Source organism: Poecilia mexicana, unplaced genomic scaffold, assembly GCF_051168715.1.
Source record: "Poecilia mexicana isolate PSO_F unplaced genomic scaffold, ASM5116871v1 scaffold_23, whole genome shotgun sequence".
In the NCBI taxonomy this organism is placed as follows: Eukaryota; Metazoa; Chordata; class Actinopteri; order Cyprinodontiformes; family Poeciliidae; genus Poecilia; species Poecilia mexicana.
Genome location: NW_028263392.1, coordinates 10,335,199 through 10,350,446, shown reverse-complemented (window position 1 = coordinate 10,350,446; position 15,248 = coordinate 10,335,199). Strand labels below are relative to the sequence as shown.

General features: G+C 37.3%; 1 protein-coding gene across 1 annotated transcript in view; it reads right to left on the bottom strand.

Moving 5' to 3' along the window:
• Positions 1-15,248, bottom strand: part of col7a1l (collagen type VII alpha 1-like) — a 76,684-nt gene that overhangs the window by 49,855 nt on the left and 11,581 nt on the right. The window contains exon 2 of the mRNA XM_088003063.1: positions 4,208-4,381. Coding sequence (XP_087859189.1) covers positions 4,208-4,283 — 76 coding nt within the window. The 5' untranslated portion in view covers positions 4,284-4,381. The remainder of the gene's footprint in view (positions 1-4,207; positions 4,382-15,248) is intronic.

The following is a 15,248-nucleotide window of genomic DNA, read 5'->3' as shown; positions in this document are numbered from 1 at the left end:
CTTTGAACATCTGAATCAATCCTGCTTTTCTGAAAGCTGGTGACCATTTAAATCAAACCATGTTTATGTGCTATAAAGATGTATTGTCTTAATGTGCAAAATTGGTAGAGGCACACCAAAAAAGATTGATCTTTTCCTTCCCCATCACAATTATGCACGATTTATTGTTAGTCTATGACATAAAAATCCCAACAAAATAGGCTCAAGTTGTGACAAATTATGGAGAAGGTTAGGGGGTGTAATTACTTTTGCAAAGCAATGTCTATGAAAAATAGGCAAATTTGTCTTTTAAAAATTAATTCCACTTTGTCTAAAAATAAATCAAGGCCTGCTTTATCATTCGGCTATCCAGATGAAACAAATAAGCTTGAAAAAAAGAAGCAAATCTGTTTCAATGGCTTGAGACATGGATTCCTAGGCTGACCACCAGAGGGCAGTCTTGTTCCACCGTGTTGAGCACTTTCCTTCTCGTTTGCTTCTGTCGTGCAGCCAGACCACCACACAAATCCCCATGAATTTTTAATGAGACACAAGTGAGCCAAAGAGACTATCAATATTCTGAGCACTCCAGCAATAAAAGTTTAGTACAGCAATGAGGGACGCTTAGAATAATAAGGTAAACACACCCAAAATCAGGGTCAGTTGCCTTGCTTAACAAATGCATTTAACATGCAGAGTTTGGAGACATTTAGATGCTTTTCAATGTGAGGGGAGCAGCCTGGATCCCGGCACACACACACAATCTGCTGTGTCTGCAAACACCCTCCGAGTCAATACTCTGGCATTACATATGCAATAAACCAAAGTGACGACAGCATTGATTAGGCTGGCGAATAAAAGATAGGCTTCGCTGATTGTTCTGTAAGTGATAAGTGATTCTCTCCTGTCCTCCATTTGATTACCGAGCTTGCTCCCTTCTATTATCTCGCCTTCTTGCTTTGGCTGCTGTCCCAGGATCCACAGGGGCTGACATATGTCTCCGCACCATGCCGATCCAACATTATATTCTCCCTTACACACCTATACATCTCATCAAGGCAGCAAATATCACAAGGAATCCAATTTTTGTGGCTTCTCTCGTGCTGAGCCAACATCTTTGCGCACATTCTGGCTTTGGTTTATATTCAGCAACAGTACATTTATCACTAATGGGTGAAAATCTATTGATTAAATTTCAAAAACTACAACAATGCGCATCCGTTTTATCCTTTGAGTCGAGTCTCATACAGACAAGTCAGCCACGTTTTGCATACATAAGCAGCTAATCTATTCAGTTGGATACACTTTACACTCGGATTTTTTCTTTTTGCAGAAGCACATAAAACGTGGCGGATGCCCCGAGCAAGGAAGCAGCTGGGGGCTTGTGTTTGTCAGAAAAACCCAGACTGGGGTGGAAAACAAGATCAATTATCCAGAAGTTTGTCTGTCTGGGCTGGCAGGCAAGATCGACATGCCAAGGATGAGGACACAACACAAGCTGAGAGATTACAAATGGTTTTCATTGAAGGTTATCTGTGCGGATATTTCAAAGGTTGTAACACCATTGTGTTGGACCACCATTGATTTCAGCATTAGGGGTAGCTCAGTGCCTTCAGCATATATACTGCAGAACACTATCGCATCAGAAAAAAATAAATAAATAAAACAACCTTTAATGATGCACTACTGCATGCAGCACCAACAAGTGCAAGGGAAGCAATTTTAATTTTTAAAGTGAAAATATCTTAAAAACTTGAAAGCTGACAAGATCGGCATAAACATACAAGCTTTAATGTAAACAAAAACAGGAATTCACAAGAGAAGTCAAAATTTTATCCACAGGATGAAAGCACTAAATAATAAAAAGCACAAATGTCAGAAGGATACACAGAAAATAACTTTCTAATGCTAATTTCAGTGTCATGCCACTGTGTTCAAAAGCTCCTCGCATACTTTTGATACAATCAGTTTATTGTCGTTATGCGACACTGTTATTTACCATTCTGTTTTCTACAATTCTTAATAAAAGACAGCCCTGCATGTGTCGTTTCTAACAACTTTTGCAGTGGCGTGAAAACGTGCTTTCCTCCAAACATGTTTCTACCGTTTTTTATTTTTTTTGTCACACTTAGCTGTGAAAACATCCGTCACAGATAACCAAAGGAACTACAAAATGAAGCTTTCAGATGATACTTTCTTTAATTAAAGTGAGAAAAGCCATCCAGACCAACCTGAACCCATCTGAGAATGTAATCAATGTGCGTGAGCTACCAGAGTTTTCTCCAGCTGTATGGAAGCAGAATTGTACCCTTTTCTGTGTATTGTTGGAAAAAAAAAAGATTTATCCTTATCCCTGAGAAGAATGACAATTTGACTTTTGGGAGCCATTAGGTGTGAACAACAGTCACAGCTTGGGAACTAAAAGAATGCCACCCATCATTTATATTAAGGTAACGCTGCGTTAAAGTTGGAAAATATGCTCCAGATCTGTTAAGCAGATGGTTCTATAGTTGAGCAGGTAGCCTGACAAATTAACCAGCTAATATGACCCAGCACAGTAAGTCCTTTACTTCTTTTATTTGAACTATGCGTACCAGAAAACCTTGCCTGAAAGGCCACAATCAATTATTCAGTTATATTTAAAAGTTTAGCATTTTCTTATTTCTTGTTCAGTTCTTTAGCTCAACTATGACAGCAATAATGCACAGCGGGAGCTTCCATCTTGAGGAAAGAGGGAGACCAGGAACCAAAGATGTTTAAGGCCTACAGTGTCTGCAGCAGAGGAACGATGTCTGGCATGTCTAAGAAATTGACCACAGACATTATAAGACTTGAGAGATGTCTAGGTTTTCAGTTTGTATGAGAAATTCAGGATATTTCTTCAAATCCTTAAGAAATGTTAATCAAGACCACTTTAAAGTCCAGAGGAAAATGTGATGTTTAACAAATGTACTTTAAAGAAATGAGAAAAATCTGGGGAATCGCGCAGAGATCTGTAACTGTAGTAAAAAAGTAACATTTAAAGCTTATAGTTCAGAATCAGACTATGGCATTTTAGTGTTTACTTGTCCTCCACCATTGTTATTCTTGATGTTCAACTTTTGAGCCAAGCAGTTTTTCCTACCATGCTAAAACACATTTTAAGGAAGGTGCGCAATAGTGATACTTCTCGTCTGTGTGAGGCTGAGATTGTAATTAAATTTCTCAAATTGGTGAAACTTTGCAGTCAGGTGAAACAAAAGGAATGAAAAAGGCTCAAAACATTTTGGTTCAAACTGAAACACACATTTGTGCCAGGTCAATTGCATTATATATAATTGATATCTAATTATATAAATTAGAAATCAAAATTGATATATAATTATATCAATTATATATAATTGATATAATGCAAATGGATAAATGGAAAATGGGTTAAGAAGCAGAGTTCTTCAAGTGGAAGAAGGAGCTCTGTTCAGGAGATACACATTTACTGATATTGTTTATATTCTAACTATTTCTCTATCCTTCAACACCTTGAGAAAAACAAGCACTCCACTGAATTTACCGCTGCTTTTCTGCTTCAGTCACACTACCAACAGCCTTGCACTGCGTCACAATCACGTGACCAAACAAATACCACGTGACCACTAACTTTGGCTGATACTGATGTTTTTGCCGATACGTCGTGCATTCCTCAACACTTTCTGCAAATCATATTACCAAACTTGCGATTTGCTAAATGACCTTTTAATGACATCCAATAGCACTTGAGGCCAACTTTCTGTATCTAGAGGATGTATTTGACAAGCCTGCAGAAAGAAGATGAATACTGCACAGGAGTCTAGCAGATGTTTAGTCTGGAAAGAAACTGCAGCTGGTTTAGTGTCTACACCTTGAACCAATCACAGGAGGAGATGTAATGAAAGGGCACTCACACGCTCTGCTCATTGAAAAGAATAGCATTCGTTGGCTCGAGTACCTGACACATCCATCTTACCGAAAAATCCACAAAACAGTCATGTGTCCAATTACCAAATAATTTGGTATAATATAGTTATAGCCTAAGAACAAAAAAAGGTGTAATTTAAAATACAAGTTTCCGGAAAACGCTTTGAACTCTTCAAAATGTAATTGACACATGGAAGCGTCAATTACAACGCCTCCATGCTCCCATCTGAAAGCACACAAGATGATGCAGTAAACTGTGTCTTGGTGTTCCGATCAGGTATTTAATGTCATCCCATACCTTCAGCTTGGGCTGCAGCCCTTTGATGAGTGAGCGAAAAGCACAACAGAAAGATCCAAACAGATGAGTGTGCCATGCTCGTCTTTTCGTTTCCTCCTTCAGTCACCTGCTTCTCCTTCCCAGCTCTTCCCAAACTCCACTTCACAGTCAATTACAACGCCTCCATGCTCCTATCTGAAAGCACACAAGATGAACAGGGAGTGAAAGTAATTAAGGACCCTCTAAGATAAAACATTTGTAAATATCTTACAATTATCATGCAAAGTCCTATTCAAGATTGCTTTCCTTCAATTCAGATAGTCTTCGACAGATCTTTAGATATCTAATGTTGAGGTTCTAAACAAAACTTGCAGAATACTTAGGTATTTGTAATGTGCAGTTTAGGGTCTTGAACTCTTGCTGGCCTCAATCACTTCCCTGCGAACAGTTTTACAGCCTTCTCCCCGAGGCCAGAGAGAGCAAAACATCAAACAGTTTTTAAGTTGTCAAATAGAAACTTGCTGGGTTAAACCAGTCATATCATGCAGTAATTTAAAAGTTTAAACATTGGATGATTAAAAAAGAAAAAAAAACAGTTTGTGATTTTAAAATTGTCTTGTTCTAAAGATGATTTTACAACTGCTCACTTTGATGTTAGTAACTTGCTATTTTCTCTTTAAATTGCTCATCTCCGTCTACAGAGTTGTCAAAACAAGTGTTTGTCCCCTGAAGATGTCGTTTGTTTTTCAATTATCAAACAAATTTTGAAAATGGAATGTAATTTTTGTTTTATTGAGGAAAAGAAACTTTCCAAACAAACATGGAAAAATAAGGTATGAACTGCAAAATCATGAACAACAAACATTTTTGGTTCAGTTTCACTAGCCACATTGAAGCCCAATTATTTCCTGGCCTGTAGATTTTAAATATTACTGCTTCAGTTAATGTCAGTGTTCATGATTTATCAATGAGAAAGTGAATGAGAGAGTTGTCTGAACCAACTCTCCAAAATATCAAAATGATCATGATTGAAGAGTTTAGTGGAATAATTTTCAGCACCTGGCGGACTTGTCGATTATGAATTATGCTCTCTGCAGGAAAAACAAAGTTTGCGATTCTGGCACACTTAATTTATGAAGCAGAACATTGAGCCAAAGCACATTAGGAAGACTACCTAAATGGCTGGCTGGACCATTTCAAAAACTGCCAAGTCATTACCTTAGACTTTTCATGGTAAAAAAAAAAAAAAAGAAAAAGAAAACTTCCAATGTAGCTTCAAATAAAAGTGGGCCAAAATCTCCCCACTTTATGTAAAAGACTTGTTGCCAATTATCTCAAATTATAGCAGTTGTAGTTGCCAAGGGTGGAACATCTAGTTTTTAGAATAAGGGGATAATTATGTTTTCATTTTGAGCCAAGTTGACTTGGATAGGTTCTTTCCATCCATCCATCCATCATCTAAATTTGCTTTTTTGTTACAGGGTCACAGGTGGGTTAGAGCCTGTCTTCTTTAATTAATGAAATTATTTAAAATGTTTCATTTTGTAATTTTTTTCATAATTTTTTATTCAGGCTGTCATACATTGTATGATGTATGTAATCATATAAAACATTTAAGTATGACAAAAAGCCAAAAACAAACACACAGGAACCAAATTCTTTAACTGCACTGAAGCTTTATGTTTTTCTAAATTATTAGAAAAAATTATGTATTTCATACATTTCATAAATGCATTTCAAATAAGTTTGAAATACATTTCAGCAAAGTAATTACTACAGATCTTTTAACTCTCAAGCTACTTCCGTCAGGATTTTCATTAATTTTTTTGGCTGCTTCCTAAAAATATAATATATGAATATTTTACTGCAGTAGCCAAAAAAAAAAAAAAAAAAAAAGAGTGAAAATACAAAACGGTTCAAACAACAACAAACTTTCAGGAAGCAAGGAAAACCTGTCCATTATAGAATAATTACAGAAGTTGGAAATATTGGCAGCCTTTCAACATTTTTTATTTAATTTCAGAGTCCGCCGCCTTTAATTTAATTACCGTTTGCTTACAGTGGAATAGCCAAACAAATATTTGAAAGGATTAATTACAGAAACCAGAATCATTTGAAAATCAATGTCATAAAGTGAAAGCTTTAGAAATTTAAAGACTGGAAGTTGGCCATAGGATTCAGATCTACGCTTCTCTAGAAAAAGGGGGTTATCCATTCATTCATCCATCATAATCATGCCTAATCCTGATTGGCATGACCATGGAGTTTTCCAGCAAGCAGTAGAAAACACAGCACTGGTGTTAAGAACTGAGGAATGTAATATTGTACCTACACTTATAAATTAATGGATATCTTTTCTGGGCTAAAATGGTGCCAAGGCATTTTTCTATAAACGCAACACACAATAAATGCTTGGGTTGAGCATCATCTAAAAATCACTCTGTTACAAATTAATTTTAAGGGGTATTGTTCTACTTTAGTTTGCAAATTCAGGTCAAGTATTGTGCTAATTTATCAACAAAATAGTTTAATGAATAACATTCACATAAGCAAATGCAATCAGCATCTAATCAGACTAAATCTTTAGTCAGTACAGCGCACTTGCCAAGACCTCACACAGCACTAATGACTCGTTAAAAACCAAACTGAATGAGCTTACCATTAACGAGAAGAAAAAACTCCTTTAAAACTCTGAACTGATCAAGAGAACTCCTCCAGGTATGTTTTACATTTGGTTGCTAATCCCCACATACCTTGCAAACATCTGGATGTGAGAGTTACCCCAGCATGCATAAACGACTAACATCAAAAAAAGCTCTGCCTTCACTCAGAAACATAAAAACGTTTTTTTTAAATTCACTTGAGCCTGAAAGAGTCGCAACCCATCTATCAAGCCAAAAGGCTGCACAAGCTTCCACCAGAGAGCACTTCAGTGGTAAATCTATACGATTACGGCATAAAAAACAAAGATAAATGTGAAACCATTTGAATTCCAGAAAATGCCTCCATGTGATTTGACCATCTGGTCTGACGAGGCTAGAATGGCTGAAGGCTGAAGGCTGAATAGTTTACAACTACTGCAGATGGAAGTGAGAACTGGGAGGGCTTGAACAGCCAAGGAACTTCACTTTCCCTCTCACATACCAATGCAGATCTAAGATCTGTCTCTGCATGCATCACTTTAGTGTTATACTGCAGGCAGGACAAACTCATGTCATTATAAATGGCAGGTAGGGGATTACTTTCTGTGTGCCGTGTCAGCAAGCAGAACCTTTTAGCCTTAGACTGGTTTTAGTTTAAGGAAACATTTTCTAAGTGTATTTTAACTGATATATTTCCTAAAACAAGCAGCTACAGAAGCTGCAATTAAAAAATAAAAAAAATAAAGTAAACCGGCATTACAGTAAAACCTAACTTAATTTTTATGGACAAAGTTAACTACAATGTCTTTTCAGCCAACAAACCGCAAAAGCATGACATCCGTCACCACAGATTAAGCCATGCATTCCTGAGCATGCTTGTACTGTTTAGCTGACAAAACTGAAATGACTGGACTCATGATTGTGAAGAACGCCAAGATTAAAGTAGTATTCAGCACTAGCAGTCTTCAAGATGTCAACACAACCAAAACAGCAAACATCAAAGATGACTTTCACTCAACAAGGAACCCCCTACTTTACAATTATGCATTGATAGCCTGAACACGGTTTTCTTTGTCCTGAGAATGCAGACATAAACATGCTGCAGTACAATAAAATAGATTTAAACTGGATAATCAAACTCACATGTCCACCTCAGCAACTCCATGAGATTAAAGGTTTTGTTTATTGCCCAACAGATGGCAGGAAAGCCATACACTCCTCCTGAAGATTTTTTAAATACACTATAGCAAACACACCCCGAGTATTTGAGAATGATTGTTGGACAACACTTTCTGATCCAATCTTTGATCCTCTTCCTTTCCACTTCTCTTTTATGAGCTGTGACTGCATCACAATGCCAAGAGTTGGCATTTCAAGGTTAATCTTGTTCATTTCTGGCACCAGAGTAATCTTTAATTACTTCAGGGACCCCTGCTACAGGGATCAGCTGATCAATTTGGAGCCGATTTGGAGCACATTTCTCCTTTTGAGTCTTAAAGCAAAAAGACAAATGCACCTCTTTAGACACTTTTATTAATGTGTATTACTACTTATAAGCAAAACAGCAGATTTAAGAAGTAGAAACAGAGCAATGTTTAGCCTCTTAGCTTAAAATGTTAGCATGTTGACAAGTGAAAAGAAATTTGGAAAAATGTATGTTTGCAGTCTGGTCATAAACCAAACAAATTGAGAATTAGAAAGATTGTTTTGTGGCAATTCATTCATTGTAGATCCATTTTCTACAAAATATCTTGCAGTCAGTCTAGCGGTTATTTAAGTGTTAACCGCAGTGTTCCTCCAAATACCTAACTTATGACCAGCATGGATGTCAGACATCACCACTGCTCATGGCAACAATGCCTCAAGACATTCATGCACCGTCTACAATCATAAGTCAAATAAACAGACAGATGTCCTCAATGATCCGCCTGTGACTACATCCTGCTCTCTTACCATGCAGCTATCACAAGGATTTTTCTGCTTTGTCAGAGAGAAAGTGCATTTATTGTGTTTGCGGCTTTTAGTTCATCGCTTTTCCATGTGGATTAAGTAATGTTACAAAATGAGGTTTACCACCCCTAGCCTTTATTCCCACCCCTCCTCTTTTATTTCCTATCTCAATTTCTCACTCACACATACACACTTCATATGCCTGCAAGTCTAACTGCATGTCAGCTATTTCTACATAATGGCATTTTCCACCTCACCACTTCACAGGATGGATTATCCCCGTAGGTGGGAAACTGGTGACAGTGAAGAGACACACACACACACCACTCTGAAGCTACTGCATACACTGGCAGATGTCTTTGGTGCAACACATCAGATCTACAGCTGGCTCACATGCTAACAAATACAGGCACACACTTTGATAAGACTTACAAGTTGCAGATTCTTGTCAAAGTAACAATTTGCATTTGCACTCAACCAACCAACCCTTCGTATTCTATGCACAGACATAGAATACCCCCCCTCCCACCTAACCTACATATAGTTTCTTCTGACACTGCTCTCATCAACAACTTGATGTGCTCTTGCTATTCATGATGCACTACAGTTGACATGACTGCATAATGCATCTTCTCTTTTAAGCCTCTGTTGAATTTGAATGGGTAGATGCACAACCAAAGGCAAATACACATGTGGACTGGGTCACAGAAGATTGATGTATAAGTCTTAAAAAAGATAGTGTCAATTTCCACTAATCATTTTATCTTTATTGCAGACGAGGAGAAAGGTAGGAGCACATTACGGTCCCTGGCCATTACTTATTTTGACAGAAATTTACCTTTTACCTTTAAAGAGCAACAGAAGAACCTAAAAATCAGAGTAGCTTGCATAAATTTAGAGGTTCTGTCTGCAAGAGTTTTGTGATGTTGAAATGTATAACTACTCTGACATAGTATATCAAAGAGCAGTCATGTAACCCTAGAATGGGCTAAAGCTTTTTCACTTACCAAGGAAGACATCATTTTTGTTAAAAACAAACAAAAAAAATATATAAAAATGTATCCAAGATTGTATCCTTTGCTATATAGATGATTGAGAATAAAGGGGTACGTCCATCTGAATCAGAGCAACAGATTGTTGATGGGTTGGAGTAAATGAATGAGTTTCACTGAAGAGAAAAGTTAGTGAAAAAAGGGGTGGAGGTAAAGCTGCAGCAACCTGTTGGATCCGAGAGAGCTCAAATAACAGACAAGGCTGGGAGATAATTTACATAAAGGAGGAAATTGGTCCCAATTATGGATAAGCGATGACACTACATGTTGCATCATGAAATGCATGGATGCAAAAATAAACTGCAAAGCTCAAACATATTGATGCAAACAGTTGAGTTTGTGGTAAAAAAAAAAATTAAAAAAAAAATCCATCAAAAACCTTTTGGCAAAACTCACTTGAATGAATGACTAACATGTTGGCACAAGCAACCAAGATTTCAGAACCCTAGGCTACTTTTTTCCCTGCATTTCAATTCACAGGAGTTTTTGTTTTAGATGAATATAAAAGCAAAAGATGAATCCCTGTTTGACCATGTAAAAAAAAAAAAAAAAAATCATATACCCCACCTTTGTAGAGCAGCTTAATTTCATAATGAACGTTGAATCGGCACAACAAATATAAAATGTGGAAGTGTATCAAAGGTCTACTTTTATTCTTTGTCATGCATTCAGCATCTGTATGCTCATACAGGTGCTGGTCATAAAATTAGAATATTGTGATAAAGTTCATTATTTTCCATAATGTCATGATAAAAATTAAATTGTCATATATTTTAGATTCATTGCACACCAACTGAAATATTTCAGGTCTTTTATTGTTTTAATTTTAATGATTTTGGCAAACAGCTCATGAAAACCCAAAATCCCTGTCTCAAAAAATTAGAATATTATGAAAAGGTTCTCTGAACGAGCAATAAAAATAATCATCTGAATCAACAAAGTAACTCTAAACACCTGAAAAAGATTCCTGAGGCCTTTAAAAACTCCCAGCCTGGTTCATTACTCAAAACCGCAATCATGGGTCAGACTGCTGACCTGACTGCTGTCCAGAAGGCCATCACTGACATCCTCAAGCAAGAGGGTGAGAAACAGAAAGAAATTTCTGAACGAATCGGCTGTTTGCAGAGTGTTATATCAAGGCACCTCAGTGGGAAGTCAGTAGGAAGGAAAAAGTGTGGCAGAAAACGCTGCACAACGAGAAGAGGTGACCGGACCCTGAGGAAGATTGTGGAGAAGGGCCGATTCCAGACCAAATTAAATTTTCATCTCCATAAAACTTTTCAGCAGATGGAAGCATGAAGTGCTCCAAAATCTTCTGATAGCTGCTGCATTGATCCTGCCCTTGATAAAACCCAGTGGACCAACACCAGCAGCTGACATGGCACCCAGACAATCACTGACTGTGGGTACTTGACACTGGACTTCTGGCATTTTGGCATTTCCTTCTCCCCAGTCTTCCTCCAGAGTCTGGCACTTTCCGAATTCCGATTTCCGAATGACATGCAAAGTTTGCTTTCATCCGAAAAAAGTACTTTGGACCACTGAACAACAGTGGTCCAAAGTACTGCTTCTCTGTAGCCCAGGTCAGGCGCTTCTGCCGCTGTTTCTGGTTCAAAAGTGGCTTGACCTTTGACCTGGGGAATGCGGCACCTGTAGCCCATTTCCTGCACACGCCTGTGCACAGTGGCTCTGGATGTTTCTACTCCAGACTCAGTCCACTGCTTCCCCCAAGGTCTGGAATCGGCCCTTCTCCACAATCTTCCTCAGGGTCCGGTCACCTCTTCTCGTTGTGCAGCGTTTTCTGCCACACTTTTTCCTTCCTACTGACTTCCCACTGAGGTGCCTTGATATAACACTCTGCAAACAGCCGATTCGTTCAGAAATTTCTTTCTGTTTCTCACCCTCTTGCTTGAGGATGTCAGTGATGGCCTTCTGGACAGCAGTCAGGTCAGCAGTCTGACCCATGATTGCGGTTTTGAGTAATGAACCAGGCTGGGAGTTTTTAAAGGCCTCAGGAATCTTTTTCAGGTGTTTAGAGTTACTTTGTTGATTCAGATGATTATTTTTATTGCTCGTTCAGAGAACCTTTTCATAATATTCTAATTTTTTGAGACAGGGATTTTGGGTTTTCATGAGCTGTTTGCCAAAATCATCAAAATTAAAACAATAAAAGACCTGAAATATTTCAGTTGGTGTGCAATGAATCTAAAATATATGACAATTTAATTTTTATCATGACATTATGGAAAATAATGAACTTTATCACAATATTCTAATTTTATGACCAGCACCTGTATAGAAAATGGCTTGCAGAGCAAATAGTGACCCAGAAGAGTAAAGGGAAGGAAGAGGATAAATCTGTCATGTTTTACAAGCTGTTGGTGGTTTTACTTGCACATGTGTATGTGGGTATGTGCTTTTTTTTTTTTGCATGTTTAGGGCCTTTGGGTCATTTTTAATGATAGACCTGAGGAATGTGGTGACCCATTTAATAGGGCTTCTGCAGCTGTCAGCGCTGACATGTTGTAAATCTGCACACACAATCAGGGGGCAAGGCTTGCTGATGAGAAAATTCACAGAGTACTTAGTAAAAGGGTACAATACGTCTGATTACGCCACTTGAGTGTTTTCTGCATGGGTGAGTATTCACTGCAGTCATTCATTTCAGGTTTGATCATTTTTCCCCCTCCATTTTCTTTAAGGTGGTTTTGATGCTAAGCTATCATCAAAAGCCCAATGCCTGTGTACATCTCAAATTGTGTTTAAGAGTGGTTTTTATTTAACCTGTCTAAATATATCGGATTTTAAAAATGTGAGACACTCATGTCTCACTTAAAAAATATATTCATTTTTTTTGTGATTTGTTGCAAGGAGGTGTAAAATGATGTAGCTGTTTTAGAAATTGTAAAGGAATAGAGTTAAAACTGAAGGGTCAGAAATTCCACAGAATTTAATGTTGTGAATTTCTAACCTTTCGGATAATTTAATTCTTTACAAAAGGTAGTCATACCGATTTTTCACTTTTTTTTTTTTTTTTACATGTATATGAAATAATCTCAAACTCCAGTGTATTGTTAGGATTTGATATGATTTCATGTGTTAATGTGATAAATCAAGTCAAGGCAGTGCAGGATCACCAAAAACAGAGCATACATTTATAGTCGGCATTCATTACTTTTATACTCAATCCAGGCCAAGCAACTGCCTTCAAACGGTGTCTTGATTGGTAAATCGAGTACAGATGTGTAAATCAATCCCAGTAATTTAATTCCACAGTTCATCTGTAAAAGCTTGTTGAGCAAAAAGCATCACGAACACCAAGAAACGGAAGACAGGCAGAGTTTGTTTCAAAAGCAATATTGGAAGCTTTCAATATCTCACACTGTTCAAGCCCATCCCAAAATTGGAAGAGTATGGGAAAAACTGCCAACCTGCCAACCCATTCAAGCCCACATGGACAAGACAGTGAGAGTTTTGATCAGGGAAGCAGCTAAGAGTTCCTGTAGCTGTGGAGAATCCACCACACTCCACAAATAGGAATTTACTTTAGAGTGGCAACGTAAAAGTCATAATTAAAAAAAAATAAAAATATATATATATATATATATATATATATATATATATATATATATATATATATATATATATATATATATATATATATATATATATATATATATATATATATATATATATATATATATATATATATATATATATATATATAAAGTTTTATTTTCAGTTTGCCACAAATCATCTGGGGGGCAAAGCAAAACATGCATGAGAATAAATTTTAACATTTTGGAATACCTGAACAGTTATGTGACTAAAACTAATTGCTAATCACCCCTGAACACATTGCCCTAATAACTTAACGGGGCTGCATTATGTTGTGGAGATGGAGCAAAATACAAGACAACCCTGGAAGAAAGCCAGTTAGAGGCTGCAGAGAACTCTGACTGGAGCAGAGACTCACCTTTCAGCAGGACAAGGGGACTGGGGACACAGCTAGAGCTGGAAATGACTTGCATTTGCATGAGTTTTGCATTCTATCCTTGACCTCTGAACCCCACCCATTCATTAATTTAAATATTTTGTATCCAACTATAGTCTGTAGATGATATATGAAAAACAGAGGTCTTAATGTAATTCTCTGCACAGTCAAAGTTTTTATTTTTAAGTAATATTAGTCCCAGTGCTGTTGATTCAATGTTGCAACAGCATCAAGTATGGAACAAATATAAAAGAGGAACTAAAGCCTAATGAATTGATATCGAACACAATAAAAGATGCATTTCACAATCAAGACTTAAAGAAAGGAAACTGTTATAGTCACTAAAATCTGTATTTAAATTTTGCAGTGTGTTACAATGGTGAGAAATCCAAAACTCATGATTAGTCACAATAATATTGGATGTTCTACCTTCTTGCACAAAACACCAAAATGTTCTCCAAAATCTCTGAGGAATGCAGCAAGACAGCCCAATGCAGCACAAACAAACCCAGACATGGTGAGCAAGTAAGTCTGAATGAGAGATGGCATTCCAACGCATGAAAAAGGTGTTGTAAATTTGTCTGGCTTCAGGGCCGTCTGTGTCTTCTCGCTGCCCCACTGCCGACCCTGACCACATGTTCAACACATCAATCAGGACAACTCTCACTAAAAGAGGTCACAGAGTTTGAGCAAAAATGTTCTAAAATGGGCTCTACGCATGAGGAGAAATCTCTATATACGACTGATCTAACTGAAGAGCTAGATCAGCAGAAATCCATCAAGCTTGCTTACATTTTGTAAAAGTAAGAAAGAGTGTATTGGATGAATTTATAGAGTTATTCATTAAAATGCATCCAAGTGTCCAACATTCACAAGATTTACCAAATATGTTGGAAAAAGCAACATAACATTTTTCTATGAAACACACCAAAATTGACTAGAGTGGGATTTATATTAATATTTCACCAAAATATCTACCATTATACTGCTGATTTAGAAGGAAAGCAGTTAAAACAGCTCAATGAGAAACTAAATTAAAGAAAAACCATGACATCAACTACATTTTCTACCATTTGGAAGCAAAATTAATCATAGTGGACCTGGAGGAACAGAAATATGAGGAACGGTCGGTGAGGAGTTAACTGCATGTGAACTGATTCCATCTAACCTTTATTAAACTAACGATCCCCTGGGAGCATATATGGGAGATAAAAGGTGGAATGTGTTCAATGCAATCCAAATAAAGGATCCAAGCACAGACCCACCTGTTTCCCCCCCAACCATGGGAAAAAGGAAAACTCACCTTTGAACTGAGGGAAGGAGACTAATTAACAAACACAAAGGAATTTTAACTAAGCACAAAGGAGAACAAGACTGACACCAGAGAATTAACTGAAGGTGCAGTCAAAACTCAAGAAGAAGTA